Source organism: Halichondria panicea, chromosome 5, assembly GCF_963675165.1.
Source record: "Halichondria panicea chromosome 5, odHalPani1.1, whole genome shotgun sequence".
Lineage (NCBI taxonomy): Eukaryota > Metazoa > Porifera > Demospongiae > Suberitida > Halichondriidae > Halichondria > Halichondria panicea.
Genome location: NC_087381.1, coordinates 5,713,869 through 5,737,512, shown reverse-complemented (window position 1 = coordinate 5,737,512; position 23,644 = coordinate 5,713,869). Strand labels below are relative to the sequence as shown.

The 23,644-nt window shown below is 40.0% G+C and overlaps 4 protein-coding genes and 1 long non-coding RNA gene across 5 annotated transcripts; 3 read left to right on the top strand and 2 right to left on the bottom strand.

The window, feature by feature from the left end:
- Nucleotides 1–1,461: 1,461 nt before the first annotated feature.
- On the bottom strand, nucleotides 1,462–5,081 carry LOC135335950 (E3 ubiquitin-protein ligase TRIM71-like). The gene is made up of 2 exons (XM_064531673.1): nucleotides 4,954–5,081; nucleotides 1,462–3,884 (listed from the first exon to the last, which is right to left on the bottom strand). The coding sequence occupies exon 2, from the start codon at nucleotides 3,778–3,780 to the stop codon at nucleotides 1,591–1,593; it is 2,190 nt and encodes a 729-aa protein (XP_064387743.1). The 5' UTR covers nucleotides 3,781–3,884; nucleotides 4,954–5,081; the 3' UTR covers nucleotides 1,462–1,590.
- Nucleotides 5,044–10,866, top strand: LOC135336401 (disintegrin and metalloproteinase domain-containing protein 10-like). The gene is made up of 8 exons (XM_064532164.1): nucleotides 5,044–5,176; nucleotides 6,559–6,691; nucleotides 6,937–7,061; nucleotides 7,678–7,777; nucleotides 8,442–8,742; nucleotides 9,435–9,708; nucleotides 10,424–10,602; nucleotides 10,822–10,866. The coding sequence occupies exons 1-8, from the start codon at nucleotides 5,119–5,121 to the stop codon at nucleotides 10,864–10,866; spliced, it is 1,215 nt and encodes a 404-aa protein (XP_064388234.1). The 5' UTR covers nucleotides 5,044–5,118.
- A 514-nt stretch (nucleotides 10,867–11,380) lies between these two features.
- On the top strand, nucleotides 11,381–17,242 carry LOC135335947 (adhesion G protein-coupled receptor L3-like). The gene is made up of 20 exons (XM_064531669.1): nucleotides 11,381–12,016; nucleotides 12,125–12,241; nucleotides 12,303–12,397; nucleotides 12,514–12,726; nucleotides 12,779–12,847; nucleotides 12,901–13,033; nucleotides 13,447–13,581; nucleotides 13,643–13,715; nucleotides 13,771–13,876; nucleotides 13,935–13,990; nucleotides 14,052–14,199; nucleotides 14,261–14,367; nucleotides 14,434–14,545; nucleotides 15,197–15,350; nucleotides 15,564–15,630; nucleotides 15,728–15,803; nucleotides 15,944–16,044; nucleotides 16,117–16,229; nucleotides 16,286–16,363; nucleotides 16,746–17,242. Exons 1-18 carry the CDS (start codon nucleotides 11,689–11,691, stop codon nucleotides 16,223–16,225), a joined length of 2,199 nt encoding a protein of 732 aa, XP_064387739.1. The 5' UTR covers nucleotides 11,381–11,688; the 3' UTR covers nucleotides 16,226–16,229; nucleotides 16,286–16,363; nucleotides 16,746–17,242.
- Nucleotides 17,243–17,765: 523 nt separating this feature from the next.
- Nucleotides 17,766–20,177, bottom strand: LOC135336679 (E3 ubiquitin-protein ligase TRIM71-like). The gene has a single exon (XM_064532539.1). The coding sequence runs from the start codon at nucleotides 20,071–20,073 to the stop codon at nucleotides 17,866–17,868; it is 2,208 nt and encodes a 735-aa protein (XP_064388609.1). The 5' UTR covers nucleotides 20,074–20,177; the 3' UTR covers nucleotides 17,766–17,865.
- Nucleotides 20,178–21,082: 905 nt separating this feature from the next.
- LOC135336163 (uncharacterized) lies at nucleotides 21,083–22,641 on the top strand. The gene is made up of 2 exons (XR_010394780.1): nucleotides 21,083–21,222; nucleotides 22,395–22,641. It is a non-coding gene; the product is annotated as an uncharacterized LOC135336163 (long non-coding RNA).
- The last annotated feature ends 1,003 nt before the right edge of the window (nucleotides 22,642–23,644 follow it).

Genomic DNA, 23,644 nt, shown 5'->3' with positions numbered 1-23,644 from the left:
ATTGAATGACCTTTCAACACAGCCTCAGAAAACATGTGCATCTCCATATACGCCAATAAAACTCAGTTGAGAAAACTGAATGGTACAGTGTAATTATTCTATTGCTTGACCCATTTTGTGAGTTTCCCTATTATTATAGTTAGGCCACTCCAAGTGATACTCTGGTTTCTGGTCCACCGCCCGCATCAGATTTTATTCTTGGATTCTATCTCATTATTGGATTTCTATCTCATTATTTCTACTACGCATGCACAGAATGGTCCATGTGGTATAAAATAGTGTGATAATGATATTCATTTGAAAAATAATGAGATTCATAAGGTAAAATTGATAATGACATAATGAGAAAAGCCGCCCGCCCGCATGCAATTAGAAAAACTTTAGGACCAGAAACCAGAGTGTCACTTGGAGTGGCCTTATATACAAACAAGTGTCATCACAAGGGGCGGTGGTGTCAGTGTGGTAGGCCAGTGAAGAGAAGCAACATGCATTACTGCATGCAACGAAGTTAGAGCCAACTGAAATGGCAACCAATTTTTCAGCAGACCGTGACTCATTGAACCTCTCTATAGGCATGCCCCCTCCCCCCCAAATAACGTAATTTACATGCATGACATTTGTACACTGTATACAGTCCGTCAAGCATTCTTGAAATGTAATTCATGCATTTCTATAATTATGTTCATAGACTACTAGGCTTTTCAAGAATGCTATCATGAAGTATCCATTCTGTAGGTATCTATCAGTGAGACCAGGAGTGCATGAATAATATAGGAGTGCCCTGAGAATATCTATATAATCGCATGGAGACGATCTATGACTGAGCACCTTTTTGGGCTTTAATTCCCCATGCAGCTTGTAGATTCAATTTTCTCATATACTTACTTAATGCTATAATACGTTATACGTTTAGGAATAAGTAGATGTTCAATGAGATTCTGCTAAAAAAATTGTTGTAACTAATAAAAGTGCAACCTGAGCTAAATTCATATCTGGTAGTTTTGCTGTTTGGCTGTTGCAAGTGCACTGCAATCCACTGTACAGTGCTTGGAGTGCATGTTTGGATGTTCAGTGCTTAATGGGTTCATATCATTAGCTACATGTACATGTATGTGGTTACAACTGTGGTTAGAGTCAAGTACCCAGAATAATTATTGCTAAGACTATACTGAGATATTTATTTCAGCGTATGTAGTAGGCTATATTTCGAGGGTATAATTATATAAACTTTTTCGGAATGACTGTTACAAAGGTTTTCGCGAAAATAGCAGCCTTTCTGCAGCATGCATGCGATATTAAGTTCGTGGGTATACTGATAAATGTTGGCGGTAGATGCTTATCAGTGAAAACCAATTCAAGAACATTTTATCTGGCCCTTGAAATAATTATACCCGCTATACGGCATATGATTATAATACTCTGGAACTATACATGTTATAATGTTGTGTTTCGGAACGTCCGATTTCAAAATTGTTGCGTTTAGTAGCTTTTTGACAGTGCTACATATGCGCAATATATTTCAGTCCCAAATGTTTTATTTGTACACACAACAATAGTTGTATAAAAATAGTATTATGCAACAATTTATTGTTAGTACTTCATGACGCAGCAGTTGTAGTAATCGCACACAAAAACATTACCATCTTTGTCGGTGCAAACTCCAGCGACATCCTGAAAGTTCTGTATAGTATGGACTTGCTGGTGCTGGGCATTGAGAATAATCAATCGACTTCTGTTGTGTTCACCGACAAATGTAAAGCCTTCATCGTCAATAGCGATCCCTGCTGGATATTGGATAATCCCACTGCCGTACTGGGCGACAAAATTGCCTTCTGGAGTGAACACTTTGATCAAGTGGGAGCTATAGTCAGCAACATGTAGATTCCCGTCATTATCAAATGCTAATCCCCATGGGTTAACGAGAGTGCTATTGTCAGCAGCGTTGCCTTGAATGTGGTGAGAGAATTCACCATCAGATTGGAACACGGACACCCGGTGATTACTCCAATCTGATACAAATACTCTTCCATTCTTGTCAATAACAATTCCTCGAGGATTGCTCAACTGTCCATTCCCAGAACCACTTGAACCGAACTTAGAAATGAACTTGCCATCTAAGGTAAGCTTTTGTATTCGATCATTAGATGTGTCAGCTACATACATGATGTTTCCTTTCAAAGCAATTCCATATGGGCCGTAAAACTGACTGTCTGCAGATCCGTTGCTTCCTATGGTTCGAACATTGGAACCATTTTGATCAAACACAGAGATGCAGTGATAACTATTATCAGCAATGTACACATTGTTGTCATCGTCGATGGCAACATCACCCGGGTATTGAGAAATTGAAAACGTACGAGAACAAGCAGACAACGATGTATAATTTCTCGGCTGTCGAACGTAGAGTGCAAATGGACTCTCCTCAATTTGCTCGTTGCTAATGGTGATGGATAGCTTGTGTTCCCCAGCTGTGTTTGGTGTGAAGCTAATACCATAAGTGCCATCCTTCTTGTCGACTACAACACCAGAGATCCCTGCTTCATTCGAACCCATCAGGGCTAGAGAAACTTTCACCGGCTCACCCCCATGAGTATAAGGTTTTCCATTTCCATCTCTTGCAGTGAGAAGTAACTTTCTCTCCTTCCCTACAGCAGCAGTTGGCTTCACTAGATCAATTGTACTTCGTCTTGGCATGTAGCCACCACTCACTGCTCCAAAAGCATCGATTTCGTTTTCAAGTTGAGTGCTAGAGAGAGATACTGGCATTATATCTAGCTTGCAAGGATCAAGAGAGCATTTATCAAATGTATCGAGAAGTTGTTGAGCTCTAATCGTTATTGGTTGTTTGGCAGAAAGCATTTCTACGGCCGTGTACTCTTGCGTGACCAACTCTAACTTTGAGCAAATTTCAGAAAGTGAGTTATCCATTTTCTTGAGTTCTTCGCCCTGCAGAGTAAGCGCTGTCTCCTTGCCGAGTGCCACATCAGCGCTTTTGGCCAAGAGTGCATCTTTTCGAGCTTTTAGTTTATGCTGAAGGTGGTTGAAAATGTCATTGATTTTCTGATCGACTTCCTTGTGATTTGCTTGAACACCTTGCATAACTTTTTCTACTCGTGAAATGGAGTTCTTCAACTTGTCCTTTGCAGCCTCGGTTTTCCCAAGGCAAGAAATAAGCTCGGATTTCTCCTTCTCTCGAACAGAATCCATTTCTTCGTAAGCATGTTCCTTATGCTTTCCAACCACACAGCGAATACAGAGCAGGTCGTTGCATGTGTTGCAGTAATAGTCGAGAGATTCCTTCGAGTGCACTGAGCAGGTAAGAGGCTTGTGAGCTACGCTCTTGAATATATTTTCCTTTCCACCTTCTTTAGTGCAACTAACTAACTCGTGGTTTTTAGTCTTTCTTGAGGAGCGATGATGGTCGCCACAATTTTTACAAAGAAATTCACAGCAGCTACAACAAAAGAAGGCAGCAGGTCCGCGCTTCACACAGTCATCGCAAGAAACAGATTTTTCACCTTTGATCAAGCCTTCAAATTCAGCCACCTCTGCTTCATAAGTCTTCCTATGATCTTTTGATAGTGTCTCTATACCACGACTAGACAGAGAGGAGGATTCATTGCACGTGGGGCAGGCTAGGCTCGATTTGGAAGGTCCTTCGTCGAGTCTCTTTTCCAAGCATTTTTTGCAGAATGAGTGTAGGCAATTGAGCATGCGTGGATCTTGGTACAGCTCTGAGCATATACCACAGGTTGCAGAGGAGTTGGTATTAGAGGCCATAGTTGAGTTAGTGAGGGCACAGATAACACTTTCTTGGAATGTTTCTGGTTTTATGGTTTAACAGTTTGATTGTTATAGTGGGGTGATTTGCCTTGGGGAGTTCCCTGTATAAAAATCAGGTATACACATCAGTGCAGTACACATGCACATTCATTCGGAATACCATGGTATAAAGCGCGGAAAGAACGTTACCGCATTACTAGAATGTTTTGCGAGTATCAAACATTATGCGAACTTTGCGAGGGTTGATACAAAACCTATACATGCATGTATGTATATACTGGTAAAGATCCTTGTCTAGTTAGATCAAGGAAAGGGTCAATTTTTCTGCTCATTCTCAAACCGGGTTTTTCACCAGCAAAATATTCTAAAATGGATTGAGGACCAGCAGCCTTAATTTTGGCGCATGCATGCATGCGATATTGGGTATAAAATTAGATGTACCTGCTATAGCCTCTATAGGCAGGGGCGTAGCTACCATTGTTTCCTGGTTGCCCAGAAACCCCCCCAGGAGCTGCTGAGAAAATTGGGCAGGGCTCCCTATAATTGAAATCATGCAGCCCTGCCCATCTTTTCACACGTGGCTGCAAATCAATAATCAGAGCAGCACCGTGAAGCGTTTCACTTTGGCTTTGTCTCAGCTAGTTAGTCTCAGCTAGCTAGCTACCTCAAACAAAGAAGACCAAGACTTAAGTTCTAGATCTAGTATCAATCCTGAATGCTCCAGTATTCTCAGACTCAGCTCTAAGCACAACTTTATTCAGGAAGTGTACAAGTTTAGAACAATCTCAGCCACATGAAACCTCTCAGGTAAATGACATTTAATTGTTGCTCAGCTAGACTAGCAATACACAATTGGCACCTGCATGCCTAGTATGTTACGTCTATAGCTAGCTAGCTTCTCACAAACATGTAAAAAAGTCATGAACAATAGTCAATAACAGTAGGTGTGCCCCAATCAAGAGGGTGTGGTACCGGAAGTGGGCGTGGCCACAAAAATTTCGCGGCGCTATCGCGCCGCTGATTTTTCTGCAGAAACCCCTGTCTCAAAAGTCTGGCTACGCCCCTGATAGGTATACCAAGTCTACTTTGTGTTATGGATTGCTTAGGGCGTACAGGCATATACACTCTTCTATGGATTCATATCCATACATGCACTAATATACAGCTTACTTTGACTTTGATATGATGTGACAGACAAGAGTCTCTGAGTCGCTGTATAATCAATGGACGGTACTGAGCATGCACATTGAAAATGAATTTTGTAATTATAGATCTAGAGATAGCTAGCTAGCTAGCTATACTAAGATCGGATAGACTAAGAGTCTAGTCATCTACATGAAGTTATACAGCCTGTTATGTGTCGCTCTTCTCCTGAGGATCGTCCGAGGAGAGGGTGAGACTTCACAGTGTACTGTGTCTGTGTCAGAGATATAGAACAATGGTTGACATTGGTATACACTCTCACCTATTATTATTATAGTGAAGTAGGTCACCGAACTCCGTTAGGCATCAAGTAAAAGTGCGTGTAATACACCAACAATTACAACTAACAGATGGCCATGAAAAAACTGTGGAATAGTGCAAAACGTATGCCGGTATGGTTTTCCGTTTTAAATTTGCCAAACTAGATCTACATAATATATATGCACAGCTAGAGCTAACTGACACAAGATAGAGTGCAGTACAGGGTACGTGGAGCAATTCCACAAGGATCAGGCAATCAGGGAACCAGTTTACCTGCAAAGCAGTCTTATAAAGTGCTGAATCAGCAATGAGCCCTACCCACTCCTAGCAGCTAGGGTGGGTGGGGCTCATTGCTGATTCAGCACTTTACAATGGTCAAAGGTAACTCTGCTTTGCAATGTTTTTTGTTTATGGGAATTGCCCCATGGCACCCTGTACTGCTTGCACTCTATATATCTAGATTGAACTCAGCTTGAGTTTTCGCTGGGTAGTACACAGTAAAAACAGATTCGTTATAATAACATAAAACATCTCAAATAAAATGCATCATTTGAAATTTAATGTAGAAATGACAGAAATTTATGTCATTTCTACATTAAATTTCAAATGATGCATTTTATTTGAGATGTTTTATGTTATTATAACGAATCTGTTTTTACTGTGTATTTCCATGGCCATCTAAAGATGGCTACAAAGCCGCTGTGTCCAAGTGCATGGAGTGTTATCAATACGCAAATCGATTTCGTGTGCAATTATAGTTTAGCTTTTTTCGTGCACTTTTATTTGGCACAATTTGATGCCTGACAGAGTTCGGTGAGTTTCTCTAGCTATAGCCACATGCAGCAGCTGAAGACCGACTGCATGGAAGCACATTGATACACAGTGCTAGTACCTCATAATAATTATTTTTATAACACACTTAGTTAGCCAACGTGTTTTACGGATGATGCAATAATGCTCTCTCGGTTGAGTAATGCACTCGCTATATACGCTCGAGCATTCAGTACTGCATCCTCCTCGTGCACACATTAAAACACTTATTGCTAGCTAAGTGTTATATAAATAATCATTACTTGATATTACATGATCTGCTGCCTGGGGGCAAATAGAGCCCGCCCCTGCCATGAATGCATGGACAAGGGACTTGACTGCGAGGCCGAAGCCTTGTTCATCCTGGGAATGATTAGAAATTGTTTCATCAACTATATAATTATTATACTTCGCATTCTATAATATTATTTACAGTAAGCATAATTACTATATCACAATGCCCCCACACACCACACACACACGCCTCCCATACACATATAGCCCTGAGCAATTTTATTCGTCACTACGAGCCTCTCACCTACGATAGTGAGTCGTTGCTATGGAACCATCACAGAATGAGACGCAGTATGGTGGGAGAGAGGTCTCTAGAACTACAGTTCACTGCCTTTGGAAGGTGAGCGGAAATTGTGTGTACAATAATTATTGCATCCAATTTACAATTAAATGTTCTATTCACAATACAAAATACATGCATGGATATATCTGTATATATTATAAGGAACTTGTTGGCAATAATATGCCAGTAATGGCAGTATGATTAGCAATAACATTACAAACAACTTCTACTATTATTGAAGATAAGGCTTTAATTATGTCAGCACTTAACACATAGTTACCGAATGTTACGATTCTCTTTAGGGACTTCAACCTGCTGTTGAAACCTGAGACCCGTTTCTTTCACAAGAACTTCACCCTAACCATTGACGGACAGAAATCAAGCAGTCAATTGGCCAAAATCCATCTGTACAGTGGCGTTGATCAAAGTCAGTGTATATAGAGTATAAGGGTTAATGTTCAGGGGATCAGCTATCGATCTGAATACCTGAAAGCACCTACTGATGCCTCAGTAGACTATTTAGCTACTCAATTGTACACACTCAGTATACAATTGTTCACTCCAATAATAATTATGATCGACCATGATTATTGCATGCTAAAAACGATGCCCAAAGTTCATAATTATAAGTATGGCTGCTGAACAGTGCATCTTTGAAGATTAATTAAGCCACTTTGTCCAGAATGTTAATATTTTTCTCGTGGAAAAGTGGTGAAATCATTCGGGTTATAGTTATTATAAAGTCGTAGCGAGTCTGGCAGTGTTGCTAACTTTGCATTGCAAAGTATGCGGGCAACTCTTTGCATGTGATTGCAATTGCAAACCTGATATTCGGAATTAATGTGCTGTAATTTGGTAATCTGCATGTCTGGGCAGAATTAGGTTATTGTACCAAAACAAATACGTACTATATTATATACGGTGCAAATCTTTGCTTTTTTTGAAGAACAACAGCAGAACATTCAACGCAAAAATTTACACCTGCAAACATTTTCCGCTATGTACATAAATATAAACTGTATTTATTATACATGTCAATGCAGATGACCCTTCTGTTCGTGTGCATGGCAACCTGGCTCATGAGGTGTTTGACGGAACGATTATTGCCGATGAGGAGATGTACCATATTGAACCCTCGCGCAGGTAAGGAAGAGGGTAGGGCACTACGTTAGCTTATGCAATCATGACATTGTGTTAAAAGCTCTAATTGTTCATTACACTAGAGGCTTGCCCTTTATGTATAATTATGTTTTGTGTAGTCGTAAATAGCAGAAATTTGAACGTACATTGTATGCGTAAAAACAAGAGTTCATACGCGCAACTCCAATAGACTGCACACAAAAGGCATTCCTCCAGACCTATACGTCACAGATATTAGTGCTAAAGCTGTTGTAACCGCACTAGCAGGAAAGGCAATGAATAAAATTAGTAGTACGTTATTCATGCATTGCCTTTCCTACTTGGCAGTTGTAAATGAATACATTTAGGGATAATCATCACTATGTTATTCCTTGCAAATTTGATTTCACATAGGGCCTTCATTAGAACTTTTCAGGTCATGTATAAAAATTAGCTAGCAGGTATTATTTCGAGAGCATAATTATGTTCGCGATTTTCGCTGATTAAGTATTTACCACGAACCATTTATACTCACGAATTTAATATCGCATGTATGCATTGTTGCAAAAAGGCTACTATTTCGTGAAAATAAAATTCCCGAAAACTTTCTAGCGGTCATTCCTCGAAAGTTTATATAATTATCTGCTTTACGGTAAATGCAATTAACACACATTCATATTTCTCGCAGATATCTTCGAGATGCAAGTCACCACAGTGTCATTTATCGGCACTCAGATCTTGACTTATCCACTGTTTCCAGGGCAACCTGTGGCTCCTCCCATGAAGCCTTACGCAGGGAGCTTCTACAATTGCAAGACTCTGTCATCCGTAGTGCTGAGTCAGCAAGACTTCAAAAACGCCAGACAACAGGGTTCGATTCCACTCTGGTTAGATGTTGGCTGTATGCGATTGCTGATTACAAATTTGTGACTGCTTTGGAAGCAGCTGGAGACAATCCACTGAGCGTGATGTCAACTATTATATTGACGGTGAGGGGTGTGTGATGAGTGAGGATGTGTGTGGTGTGTGTGTGTGGGGGGGGGGTATAATTGTACTCTAGGTAGTATAGCAGTACACTTAAATAATATCTACATACTTAAACATCCAACCAAGAGACCTGCCATTTGCTGCAGTTCAATCCTTAGTAATAATTTTGGCCGGATTAATTCGTGGATTTGCAAAATAATACTTACTGTCTAGATATACTTCGTTCTTGAGTTATGTTATATAATTGTCTCTGGAGTGTTGCTACTTCCTTAGTAGCTAGCTCTGCGCTATATAGAATACTAGCTATTGGTAGCTGCAAGAGTGAGAATAAGAGAAGGCTCTGCTCTACTGCATGGTGCAGCAGCCATTGATTGCAATCATGCATGGTCCAATTGGAATCATTTCCCACTTTTTGAGTTAATTCCCTGCACGCAGCAAAAATATGATTATGGCTGAATGCAAAAAACACTGTATACTTGTGTCGTCTAACATATTTTTAACAAAGTGGTCCCAATCAATTTCTTTTCCCACAGGGTCATTCAGAAAATTATTCATCAATATCACACATATTAGCAATAGCTATAGTAGATGTAGCTTTGACACATCCACCGAGGCATCAGCATCCGTGACGTGGTGCTTTCATTATAATGTAATAAATTACCATACTTAACTGTAACCCCTCCTCCACTTGCAGGGAAGCAGAATATTTGAGCGTACCGACTTTGACGATGACGGGTTGGCTGACGGCATTCATTTTGGTATTCTTGGTATGGAGGTCGAGAACTCTCCTCCTGCTAGTGGCACTTTCTACGATAACCAGTTTATTAGCGTACTGGAATTTCTCACCGAGCACTCGACAGCTGATTGGTCGCAGTACTGTCTGAGTTATCGGTTCACTAGTCGTGATTTTGACAATGGTGTTGTAGGATTAGCGTACGTGGCACCACAACCTGGAGTCAATGCGGCAGGTGTGTGTGGGTGTGTGTGTGTGTGGAGATGTGGAGTGTGGGTGTGTGTGGGTGGGTGTGTGGTACACTGGTGTTCGAAATACTAATGAATACTAACGAAATACTAATGAACGGCTATTGTAGACAATCTTTCTTTAATTCTCACAACGGGTATAATTGGTTTGGAAAGTCTATCCTGTCATGTACACGTAATCGTCTTGTCTCTATAGAGTCTAGCTATGCTGCCATTAGTTTATCCTGCGTAAATTAGATCCCACGTTTGTATAACTGCATGTATATAAACACTCCTTTGCGACCTCCATTTCCTACAGTAAATGCACACGAAGGACCCTAACTTTTATCCCACTATCATTCTTGAGCATTAATTTTATCTCTAAATTTGTATTTCGCTAGTTTATAAATCGTAGTAGCATTCTAGAACTTCTGTCCTACAGATGCCAACCATATACGTATATACATCAGCACTCCCCTGCTTCAAGTTTTAGAAACGCCCGATACATTGTTAGGGGAGCATTCTGTTTGAGTGAACAGTGGACACAATTCCACCCACCCAAATGGATACTTGCATGACGCATTGTACGTATATATACCCTCAAACACACACACACACACACACACACACACACACACACATACCCCCACGAACACTTCTCTCACACACACACACTCTCTCCTCCTCCCCCACACATGCATATAATACACATATATTGTTCAGGTGGCATCTGTGAGAACATTCAGACCTTCCCTGGAGATGCGAACCAGACCTTCTCTGGAGGTGTGAACCGGACCCTCAATGCGGGGATTGTGAGCATCTTAAACTACAACACTCGCATCCCTTCTGCCATAGCCGCGTTCACCTTTGCACACGAGGCAGGACACAACTTCGGCTCAACAGTGCGTTACTATAATTATGTACAGTGTATAACATACATGTGCGTGTATATATAATTATATACCATGACTGTGCTTTTCAATGGCCTGCTATAATCATATACATACGTATAATTTTATATACCGTGTAATTTTTGCTGCATGAGCAGTCAAAATTCTATAGAGATGGACCCATCCTCTACAATACACATACATGCATGCGCACACATACCCCTCACACAGCATGACCCCCACCCAATATTACCTCTACCCCCACACATTATATGACCCCCCACCCAATATTACCTCCACCCCCCACACAGCATGACCCCCACCCAATATTTACCTCCACCCTCACACAGCATGACCCCCCTGTGGATCCCCCTGAGGCTGGCGGTGTGTACCTAATGGACGCGTTCCCCTTAGATGGTAGTCAGCCCAACAACGATCAGTTCTCTCCACGCAGCCGAGCCGAGATGTTGGGAGTTATTCGTGATCGTGGGCAGAGCTCAAGTGAGTGGGGAGGGCAGTGGCCATGGAAGCATTAGTTTCCTTATTTGGAGGATATTTTGCTAGCGGTCTTTTATATATAGCGTCCGTAATTTAGTCCCTTGCATGTACTCATGCACACAGGTGACGGTTGCTTATTAGCAGACAGTCTGTGTGGTAACAATCTCCTGGATGAGGAGGAGGGAGAACAATGTGATTGTGGTCCCCTAGTGAATAGTGACGGTATCTGTACCGACAACCCGTGTTGTAATGGCACTTCTTGTCTACTGACTACGAGTATGAATTGATTGCATCAGTCCTTCCTTTCAAGTCTCTGAATATTATGTTGAGATATCTGAATCCGTTTTATTTGGACATTTGTTGATTATCGTGATGGCCACTGATGTGGATACCGAAAACCTCACATATGACATTACTAGTGGAAATGAGCAAAATAAGTTTTAACTTGAGCCTAACACTGGTCAACTATTAGTCACTTCATATCTAGACTTTGAGGACACTCAGACTTACACACTGACAGTTAGAGCTACCGATAAAGTCACCCCTCCAGCTTTTGTAAGCATTACGGTGAACGTGCTTAATGAAAATGACAATGCTCCAATGTTTTCCATGGCTGCTTATTCCACGACTATACCCGAGAATACTCCACTCAACATTACTGTGCTATGTGTCGGTGCTGTAGACAGAGACAATGACTCGTTGATTGCTTACGTTCTGGCTGAAACTGATGTGTTTAGAGTTGACAATTCGGGTGCAATATTTACACAGGAGAGGCTGGACTTTGAGAATGCATCCTCACACTCGTTCATGGTCATAGCAACAGACAATGGCAATCCGCAACTTTCAACAATAGCTCCTGTGACAATATTTGTAGCTGCAAGAAACGACACCACTATTGACCTGGGTACTGTTGGTTCTTCATGTCCAGGTAATGTTGCATTCAGAATTATAGTTGTGGTTTTTGTAAGCTCTTTGGGCTGAGCGAAGCGAGTGGTTATATTCATTTGTTAATCGAACTTTTTTTGCTTTATTATAGGCGTGATGGTTTGTGAAGCTGAACAGGATTCTGTCTGGTGGCTTTTCTTCCCTGTCACTGTGGCTGGCTTTTCCTATTCCCGGCAATGCCCACAAAATGGAACTGGAACAACTTCAGGTATAATTATGTCATTATTGAGATTGTGCATGTGATGTGCATGTATATTATTATTATACAGGTACTGCAACTCGTTTCTGTACACTTAAAGGAATGTGGGAAGCAGTGAATACTGATAACTGTGCTAGGGAAGAAATCAGTATATTGAATAACACGGTAAGACTTTTGCAGTTTAATACGTATTGTCATGAACGGTAATAATATTAGATGACAGTGCATGTATTCGTGTGAAGTAATACAATCTTTCACCAGCTATAGTTTTCCCCGTTCAGGCAAATGAAATATTTCTTAGAAATGCCTCTCAGAATGAAGTTGATGATCTTCTTACTTCTCTTGCGGAGGCTACTAATGTCAATGCAACAGGAGACTCCACCATATTCCCTCAAGACCTCAGCACTACTAATTTGATTGTCAAGTCAGGTGTGAATTACCTAATTCAGAACATAGAGTCTGCTGGTCCCATGTCCTCTCTCAATTTTAGTGAAGTAAGACAGTAAAATATTTCCCTTTTGCTTTATTGCTTTTATTTGTATATAGGGAGTTCTGAACATTCTCAGCAATGTTCTTGATGAGAGGAATACAGAAGGATGGGAAAGATTGCAAGAGGTATAATAATGGCAAAGGTATTGAATTATGTTAATAATATACAATCTTGTCAGGGTTCTTCTGCTGAGAGTCAGCAATTGCTGTTGAATGCAGAGTTATATGGTCAGTATGTGTCATTGGCACTAAGAAGTGAAGCTGTGGATACAGGCGACATGACTGAAATCACACTTGTGAGACAGAATATCGGTATGCGTACTTCAACAGACGTATTATAGCTAATAATTATTATTTTGTTCTATGCATGGCGCGCCGCGGTACCCAGGTTATAGTAGTTTGTCTGCGTACTTGTCTGTGATGTTTTTATTCGAGTCTGCTCATGCACCTGAATTGTTTGCTGGATGCCACAGTAGTGCCTTTGGAGCCCATGACATCGTGTTCATAATTATGAAGGTTTAAAAAGACAAAAATCGGTTGTAAAAATGCCGTTATCCAGCCTTGCCCCGGATATGGGGTGATGTGCTCGGAACAGACAATTTTGATTAATTATGACTTGCATGTAATCTATACATGTACTTTAAAAGTATACCCCGACTAATACTGAGAGTTTAGTGCTCTAGTATTTATAATTATTTGTATTTACCGTCCATGCATGCATGCAGTGCTATCTGCAATAAAAGTTGACCCCACTAATTTGGAAGACATTACATTTCCTGAAGTTATTAAAGTCAGTGAAGAAACAGGCTCAGCTCAAACTGTGATACCAGCTGCTCTCTTTGCGGAGAGAGGCGCCCGAGGTATTTCATATAATACACTTCAGTGGTAAACAAAATTATCCTTACCGGTTTCAATTTTCAGAAGGGAATGTTGCAGCAGTCAACATTCTATTCTCCAACTTGGAGGGTTTTCTTCCAAAAACCAATCTTGAAATGTACAGTACTCTTAGTCATGTTCTGCTCAGTCTCATTGTATATGCTTATACACAGGAACACGACCAGACCGGTCTCACAGGTTATTTCTAGTCAAGTCTTCTCCGATGTGAAGTTAAATAACTTTCAGACAAAGGCATCCTTCAATTTCACCACCCAAAAGGTAGTATAACAGTTGAACTTACGAGCGTCACTAATCCATATATAATTATTACGTGCAGTTTTCTGAAAGTGAAGTTGCAGAAAATGCCACATGTGTATTTTGGAGTGTTTCTAGGTGAGCTATCATTGTGCCTAATCGTTGTTCAATCAAAATGTCACAATTACTTTATTGTTAGTGATGCGGCCAACGGCAGGTGGTCTATGGAAGGTGTGACTACAGTCAGTGTGGATGAAGACAAGCAAATGAGAGTATATAATATTGTCTGTGAGAGCAGTCATTTCACAGCATTTGCTGTTCTAATGGATGTCACTGGAGCACTGAATGTGAGCCTCGTGCAGTACGTTACTTGGATCAATAATTTTAATACGTTTGGTCCTTTTGTAGGACACAACTCCAGAGATCAGGTTTGCTCTATCGTTGTTGACTTATGTCGGTTGTTCCATCTCCATCTTTTTTCTTCTGTTAACTATCATCTATTTCCTGGCATTGAGGTAATCATTGAAAAACTATAAATAGCTTTGTATACACGTACAACTTTTTATGCTGTTGATGTTTAGAAAAGAACTGCTGACCAGAGTTCATAACTTCATCCATCTCAACCTGTCTATTTCTTTGCTCCTTGGTTACGTGGCGTTCTTGTCAGGAATACAGACTGCTGTGGCCAACAAGGTGTTACTTGAGTCGTGTACTTATAGTGTTTATAGTATCGTATAGCTGGTGCAGTTTATGCCTTTCACCTTTCACAGACAATGGCATGCCAAAGTTGAAGTTTTGTTCTCGAACCAGTGACCATTATAATTATGACTGTATTGTATGTCATTATGGTATCACAAAAGAAGATCGCAAATACGTACCGTATATAATTATATAAGCACACAATTTTCGAGGGGTTTAATTTTCGCTGTTTTCATGGATTAGCAATCCTACACATGAAATTAATTCCACGATTATCTGCTATAAAGTGCAAAGATTAAAGGTGTGGCTTCTGGTAAGCAGTCAATCCACGAAATTTATTGGACGAAATGCTTTTAGAGGCCATTCCACGAAATTTAAGCGTCTCAAAAATTTCACGTTATGACATTACAGTGTCATATTTACTGCTTACTTGATAGAAATCAATATTTTGTCACTCGAAAAACGTATAATTATGAAGTATGATCCGCGACTTTGCATTTTACTCAACGCGTATGCATATACTTTTGTTTTTACAATATTAACTATGATCTATCGTAATAATTATTTTACTTACGGTTATAATCACATTCATAGGTGCGCCATATAATTATAGTATGATCTCCATTAATTTGCCATCACTTTCAGATAGCGTGTGCGTTTGTGGCTGCTCTCCTTCACTACTTGTTCACTGCTGTGTTCTTTTGGATGCTCTGTGAAGGAATCATGCTCTATCTCATGTTGGTGGTTGTCTTCAGCCAAATATCCAAGAAATGGTGGATATTCTTTATTATTGGATGGGGTAAATTCTATTTTGTATAATTATGCGATGTATATACTAGGTATAATTATGGGCCCTTGACCACTATTAATACCGAGACATTAAAGTGCTTGTTGCCTTTTGACCTCTGAGATCAAGGGAAGCAGAGTGCCCCTTAGACCCATGCATTCCACTGCCCATTCTACTGCATGTGCAGTGAGCATTATGTCGAATGCATTGGATTTGTTTTTGCAGGTGTTCCAGTGATACTGGTGGCTATATCTGCTGGACTTATTCATGACCAGTATGGCACAGAAGAGTAGTAAGTTTTCGATTCACCTCTCCAAATTCTTATTAGAATGTGTATATATTAAATACAACTGACAACATTATTTTATTGTCCCTTATGTACCATGCAGTTGTTGGATTGCTGTTGGTGCCGGTGATAAAGGAGCCATATGGGCATTTGTTGCACCAATGCTACTAGTTGTTCTGGTGAGATCTCTCTAGCTTGCAACCATTTGGATTAGTGTCCATTTGAATTAGGACATTTTGCAGTTGTTATAGGGTCCGGTCCATCAGTTACCTTTTCTAAGTTGACTAACATTTTCTTTATGACGATTACCTGTGTACAGGTGAACGTATTCTTCCTCTTGGCTGCTTTGTGCAGTGTCTATAAACAAAAAAAGTTAACCATGCAACAAAGAGGAAAAAAGGAATCTTTACAGTTATTCTCGTGAGTGCTCACTATACTATTCAGTAAATGCAACGTGTGTTGATCCCAATGCATGTGTGCGTAATTATGCAGACAACTCTTCAAGGCCACTATAATTCTTCTTCCACTACTCGGGCTGACTTGGGTGTTTGGTCTACTCTCAGTCAACAGCAACACTTTTCTTCCATGTGCTCCGGAGTGAAAAGGTGTGTTGTATATAGTTGTTTTAGCATTAATTTTTACGTATCTTCTAAATTTTTAGGTTACAAATTTTCTAAAGCGGTGCCAAAGCAAAACTGACAGTGGTGTATCTACTTCTACCTTAGGAAAAAACAATCTGGTATGCGGATTATAGTATCTTCAATTATAATTATAGACAGTGCATGCATGCATGTGTGAAGGCCCTTACAATGTACTACGACATGCACCTATATATAATTACCTCAAAACAACAATTAAGGTAGTAGTTTTGATTTTAAAGCTTCATTGTCGAATAAGAGGGAGCAAAAGCTAAGAAGCTAAGAAGCTTGAACCTGCACATTGGCCTAGATGTACACGTGGCTTTGACGCGAGGCTGTAGACTACACTAAACCCCAAATTAACACCGAGGGTTTACACTAGTATATGCCCCTTCCATTGTAATTCAAGTTAGGCTGTCTGTTTATATATATATATATTGGTCTCAGAGTCGTGACAATATCTATAATTATTATTATATGCAGAGCAAGAATCCAACGACTATATTGTTCATCTCAAGCCAAGAGACTCTAAATTCAGCAAACACAATCGTAGTACCATGCAAAATGAATCCATTAAAGTCGACGAGACTGCATTGGAAACGGGCTCACCAAAGTCGTATATTGCTGGATTGCTTGAAAATGAGGAAAAGTGGCAAAAAGTATAACCTGGTAAAAAAACTTTCACACTCACAGGAAAGCTTTGACGCATAGGTTCTAGCATAGATACTAACTGTTTTATTGTCTAGTGCCACTATATACTTAGTCTAAATAGCGGCATGACTATATATTATATAGCAGTACGTATAATTATATAGGCTGTTGTTATGAGTGGCAAGTTTTTATATGGTGCATATAATTATAGCTATTATACTGTCTGAATACATAGAGCTACAGTATAGAAAACTAGATTATGAAGTCACTTGTTTTGTTCGGATCGTTTTATAGTGCTTATAATTATGCAGACATTATTACTATAATTATAGTGTTAATTCTTGTCGTGAAGGGCAGCTGTCTACGTAAATATATAAAACCCATGCACCAATTCATTCCTATACCAACACAACTAATCTAGTACTCTCCCAAATTGTTGTTGTACCCATTATATAATAACGCTCAGTTTATAATTTTCGCGTTATAACTGCTCTGCCCTATGCCTTATGAACATTTGCCACTACAATTATATAGTAAAATACTTTTTGTTTGTTGAATCTATAACTGAACAAGATGCTCATAGAACATTCACTCCGTGCATTAAGCTGTGTCTCCACAGCTTAATGCAAAACAGATGCGATATATATAATTACGTTTTATTGTAATGACCTTAACCGTTAACTGCATGCTGTCAATATAATTATGGAGAGAGAATTCATTGTGTTGCTCTGTTGCAAATCCATTGAAGCTCGATCCTCAGAATGTAGGAAAACTAATATACTGAAACTAATTTTGCAGACAATAATTATGCACTTTAATTATGGGGATAATTAAACAATGCATGCAAAGTTACGTATAATTATAATGTGCATGAAATTATAATTATATGTATAATTATATATACGCACAATAATAACAGTATTCTAGAATAGGCTATAATTATTAAATATTGTTAGTACTTCATAACACGTCTGTTGTTGTAATCGCACACAAAAACATTGCCATCCTTGTCGATACAAAGTCCGGGGACGTACTTAAATTTCTGTATAATATGAACTTGCTGGTGCTGGGCATTGAGAATAATCAATTGACTGTGGTTATATTTAGTGTTTCTGTTGTAGTATTGACCAATAAATGTAAAGCCTTCATCGTCAATAGCGATCGCTGATGGATGTTGGATAACACCGCTGTACTGGGAGACAAAATTGCCTTCTGGAGTGAACATTTTGATCAAGTTGGAGCCATAATTAACAACATGTAGATTCCCGTCATCATCAAATGCTAATCCCCATGGGTTACAGAGAGCACTATCATCAGCAGCGTAATTGCCTTGAATGTGGTGAGAGAATTCACCATCAGATTGGAACACGGAAACCCGCCGATTACTGAACTCTGATACAAACACTCTTCCATTCTTGTCAATAGTAATTCCCCGAGGAGTGCTCAACTGTCCATTCCCAGAACCACTTGAACCGAACTTGGAAATGAACTTGCCGTCCAAAGTAAGCTTTTGTATTCGATCGTTAGATGTGTCAGCTACATATATGATGTCTCCTTTTAAGGCAATTCCAAATGGGCCACTGAACTGACCGTCCGCAGATCCGAATCTGCCTATGGTTCGAATGTTGGAACCATTTTGATCAAACACAGAGATGCAGTGATGTCCATTTACAGCAATGTACACATTGTTGTCATCGTCAACGGCAACACCACCCGGGTAATGAGAAACTGAAAATGTACGAGAACACGCATACAACGATGTGTAATTTCTCGGCTGTCGAACATAGAGTGCAAACGGACTCTCCTCAATTTGCTCGTTGCTAATGGTGATGGATAGCTTGTGTTCACCAGCTGCATTTGGTGTGAAGCTAATACCATAAGTACCATCCTTCTTGTCAACTACAACACCGGAGATCCCTGCTTCATTTGAACCCATCAGGGCTAGAGAAACTTTCACTGGCTCACGCCCACGAGTATAAGGTTTTCCATTATCATCTCTTGCAGTGAGAAGTAACTTTCTCTCCTTCCCTACAACAGCAGTTGGCTTCACTAGATCAATTGTACTTTGTCCTGGTATGCAACCACCACACACGGCTCCAAAAGTATCAATTTCATTTTCAAGTTGAGTGCTAAGGAGAGATACTGGCATTATATCTAGCTTGCAAGGATCAAGAGAGCATATTTTATCAAACTTGCCGAGAAGTTGTTGAGCTCGAATTGTTATAGGTTGTTTGGCAGATAGCATTTCTACGGCTGTGTACTCTTGCGTGACTGACTCTAACTTTGAACAAATTTCGGAAAAAGAATCTTCCATTTTCTTGAGCTCTTCACTCTGGAGAGTAAGCGCTGTCTCTTTGCCGAGTGCCACATCAGCGCTTTTGGCCAAGAGTGCATCTTTTCGAGCTTTTAGTTTACGCTGAAGGTGGTTGAAAATGTCATTGATTTTCTGATCGACTTCCTTGTGATTTGCTTGAACACCTTGCATAACTTTTTCTACTCGTGAAATGGAATTCTTCAACTTGTCCTTTGCAGCCTCAGTTTTCCCAAGGTAAGAAATAAGCTCGGATTTCTCCTTCTCTCGAACAGAATCCATTTCTTCGTAAGCATGTTCTTTGTGCTTTCCAACTACACAGCGAATGCAGAGCAGGTCGTTGCATGTGTTGCAGTAATAGTCGAGAGATTCCTTTGAGTGCACTGAGCAGGTGAGAGGCTTATGAGCTACGCTCTTGAATATATTTTCCTTTCCACCTTCTTTAGTGCTAACCAACTCGTGGTTTTGAGTTTTCCTCCATGAGCGATGATGGTCGGCACATTTTTCACAGAGAAACTCGCAGCAGCTACAGCAAAAGAAGGCAGCTTGCCTCTTCACACAGTGATCGCAAGAAACAGATTTTTCACCTTTGATCAAGCCTTCAAATTCAGCCACCTCTGCTTCGTAAGTCTTCCTATGATCTTTTGATAATGACTCTATACCACGACTAGACAGAGAGGAGGATTCATTGCACGTGGGGCAGGCTAGGCTCGATTTGGAAGGTCCTTTGTCGAGTCTCTTTTCCAAGCATTTTTTGCAGAATGAGTGTAGGCAATTGAGCATGCGTGGATCTTGGTACAGCTCTGAGCATATACCACAGGTTGCAGAGGAGTTGGTATTGGAGGCCATATATTGAGTTAGTGAGGGCAGATAACACTTTCTTGGAATGTTTCTGGTTTTATGGTTTATTACAGTTTGGTTACTGATTATTATGTGGGGTGATTTGCCTTGGGGAGTTCCTGTATAAAAATCAGGTATACACATCAGTGTTACTCGGAATACATTCAATCCGATATGCTCAGACCTATAGTGTCTACAGATAGTCATGCATTCATTCAATGGGCTGGAAAGTTATTGTACATTCGTTGTAATAATTAGAGTTTAATGACCGTATAGCAGGTGTATATATTTTGAGGGTATAAAGCGCGGAAAGACTGTTACCGCATTACTAGAATGTTTTGCGGGTATCGAACATGTGCGGGTTGATCAATTAGCAATAATAATTATCTCACAAAACCTAAATTACAGTACATGTATACTTGTAAATACACACGATCCTTGCCAAAAGGCAATAGCTAAATCAAGCAAAGGGTCAATTTTTCTGCTGATTTGGCTCATTCACAAAAGGTTTTTCACCAGCAAAATATTCTAGTAATACGGTACAAAGGATTCGCGGATTAGGACCAGCAGTCCTTTGGCGCATTATGTATGTAATATTTGTAGTTATAAAATTAATTGCCGCAATACACGTTTACCTAGCCTCAATTCAAGGCCAATTATAATCGGCCTTGAATCGAGGCTATTTTTACCTAGCCTCGATCCCAGGCCGAGTTTTCGCTTTTATGACAGTTAGGCGAACAACTAATTTTTACCCTGAAATAAATTACATAGATCTACGTGCTAGAAGATGGTATAACAAGTCTACCTAATTGTGTTATATGGATTGCTTAGGGCGTAGAGGCATACACTCTTCTATCCATGCATACACTATAATACAGCTTACTTTGACTTTGATGTGACATGGACAAGAGTTCACTGAGAATGATGAACAGTACTGAGCATGCGCATAATTATTATTTGACTATAGGGTGTGTCACATACTGAGCATGCACATAATTATTATTTGACTATAGGGTGTGTCACATACTCATAATTTCTACTACAATGTACTAGCGCTACTAGTAGTACTAAGATTGGATAGCTAGAGTCTAGTCATCTACATGAAGTTATACAGCCTGTTATGTGTCGCTCTTCTCCTGGGGATCGTCCAAGGAGAGGGTGAGACTTCACAGTGACAGTGTACTGTGTCTGTGCCAGAGATATATATAGAACAATTTATTGTTGACATTGGTATACACGCTCACCTATATATAGTGAAGTAGGTCACCGAACTCCGTTAGGCATCAAGTAAAAGTGCGTGTAATGCACCAACCTAATTACACATGCAATGCAGAGGATGGCCATGCATGAAAGAAATTGCCGAATAGCAGTGCAAAACGTATGGATTTCCGTTTTTGCCAAAGTACATGTACACAGCTAGAGCTAACTGACACAATGATAGATAGAGTGCATGCAGTACAGAGTGGGGCAATTCCACAATGATCAGGAAATCAGGGAACCAGTACCTGCAAAGCGGTCAGTCAGCAATGAGCCCCACCCACTCCTAGCAGTAGGTACCGTATAGCAGGTCATTTTCGGGGGGACAAAATATTTGCGGTTCAGCAATATTGAGACATTTCGTGGGTAACATTTTCGTGGTTGCTGCTTGCACGGCAGGTAATTTAGTAGGCAAGGTCGCTTTATTCGTGGGTAAAATGTTCGTGGTCAGACCTCGAACCACGAAAGCCACGAATATTTTGCCCCACGAAAATTACCTGCTATACGGTATTATAATTATAGTCTCATGGATCAGCCCCCTCCTAAGAAAGGATCTGAGCACTCTTGTCTTGAGGTCATTAATTTTCACAATGGAATGTGCCAGACCCTAATCAATTCCTGGCCTTACGCCCCCCGCGTATTTGTTAATTGTACAAAGCGTCAAGCGCAGGCATCTCTCTCTCTGAAGAACGTGCTTCAATCTATTATGTGTTTTGCCTGTGGTGCTATAACTCTGTGCCCCTGCTTGGCTTGCTTATGCTTCGTAGCAGCGTCTACGTATATGAAGTGTTTACCATGCGTAATGCATGCGTTAATGATTATCCAAATGCGTTGAGCAACGTGCAGTTCTTTATTACCTCCTATAATATCACCTGACTAGAATTAATTGAGGCACTGAAATTCCAGTGCATGTGTGCAACAAAACTAAATCAAGAGCTAGTGCTCAGACGGTTTGTAGTTGGAAGAACTGTGTTTCATGCATAAAATGGTATAATTATGCAGTGTCCCTTATTCGTGTGTCCCACTGTGTAGGGTTCATTTACTTACTTCACACACACACGCACTATTTACAGGATGATGTTCGGCTATATATTTGAGACAAGTATCACGTTCACGAACGGTTACCACAAGACTCTCAAACTTGTCAAACTAACGATAGCTCTGCATGCATGAGCTACCTTCTCTTCCTATTGCATGCACGGGAGTTATTTTGGTTTTGTTTTCCTACTCAGTCTCTCACTATGTTACACTCATTTGTTGATGTGCATCACAGGTATAGTGCATCATTGAACAATGGAAATTATAATTATAGTTATTATGGAAGTAAAGTGCATGTGATTATGTTCATTTTTGATAAGGCAGCTAGCTGTATTTGTATGTTGACGATCTCTTTGCTTGGTTATAAGCAATGGAGTATTTAGGCCAAGTTGAATGGTTTGATTTTGTGGGACCGCTGCTTGGTGACTACCTTTCTAGGTAATTATAATGGATTACTGGATCAATGATAATTGTTTCGGGCCTCAATTGTTCATTTCCGCATGCTAAACTATTTACTTTCTTGGGGCTGTGTGAGTATAGTAGCTCTTTGATAGTGCTATATTAATTATTATTATGCTAATGGTATGTGTGTGCTTAGACCATGCAATTACTTTGGGCCCGTGATTGTCAATTTAAAAAAGGCGGTGTTTTTTTTTATATCTGGCCTGTTTTTCGGAGCTATTAATTTTTTGTTTGTCCATGCCTCCTTGTGTTGCAAACGTCCACCGGATTAGCTTTTTAAAAGTGCTACCATAATGTATGGTGTGCTGGACCCAAATATAATTATACACTTTCTGACAAAAATCGTATACAGTAGACTTCGCTATTCCGGCTCTCTGAAGTACGGCCACCTTGATATACTGGCCATTTACAATTGGCTTGGTACGGAATGCTAGCTATAATTATGTTTACTGCACAAAACTCACCCTGAAGTGTAATTTTATTCGTGTATTTACGGTCGGATATGACGTTTTGGGTGTGGTTTAGCAAATAAAATTGTTATCCTCGAGACAAGAACCGCAAAATTATAGTCATTAGATTCGAGGTAAGGTCGTTTTTAAGCCGCAGTTATTTTCCAAAATACAGTCACCCGCTATTCCGGCCAACCTGCATGGTCTCAAGGGTGACCGGAGTCTACTGTAGGCAATATTAATGTTTTCGGAGTTATACTGTAATTTATAGTATCTATGCTGTAATTGTCCATCTAGCGTGTATGTTGCAAACGTCCGATTTCAACTTTTTTGTAGCCCTTCGAATAAAAAACCTTTGATATATAATTATACAT

Bases quoted from the DNA above. Each gene is read 5' to 3' on its own strand.
- LOC135335950 (XM_064531673.1), bottom strand. From the start codon at position 3,780: ATGGCCTCTAATACCAACTCCTCTGCAACCTGTGGTATATGCTCAGAG.
- LOC135336401 (XM_064532164.1), top strand. From the start codon at position 5,119: ATGAAGTTATACAGCCTGTTATGTGTCGCTCTTCTCCTGAGGATCGTC. The intron at 7,062-7,677 runs GTCAGTGTATAT...ATGTCAATGCAG, and splicing joins GTACAGTGGCGTTGATCAAA to ATGACCCTTCTGTTCGTGTG. The intron at 8,743-9,434 runs GTGAGGGGTGTG...CTCCACTTGCAG, and splicing joins TGTCAACTATTATATTGACG to GGAAGCAGAATATTTGAGCG.
- LOC135335947 (XM_064531669.1), top strand. From the start codon at position 11,689: ATGTTTTCCATGGCTGCTTATTCCACGACTATACCCGAGAATACTCCA. The intron at 12,242-12,302 runs GTATAATTATGT...ATTATTATACAG, and splicing joins TGGAACTGGAACAACTTCAG to GTACTGCAACTCGTTTCTGT. The intron at 12,398-12,513 runs GTAAGACTTTTG...TTCCCCGTTCAG, and splicing joins TCAGTATATTGAATAACACG to GCAAATGAAATATTTCTTAG.
- LOC135336679 (XM_064532539.1), bottom strand. From the start codon at position 20,073: ATGGCCTCCAATACCAACTCCTCTGCAACCTGTGGTATATGCTCAGAG.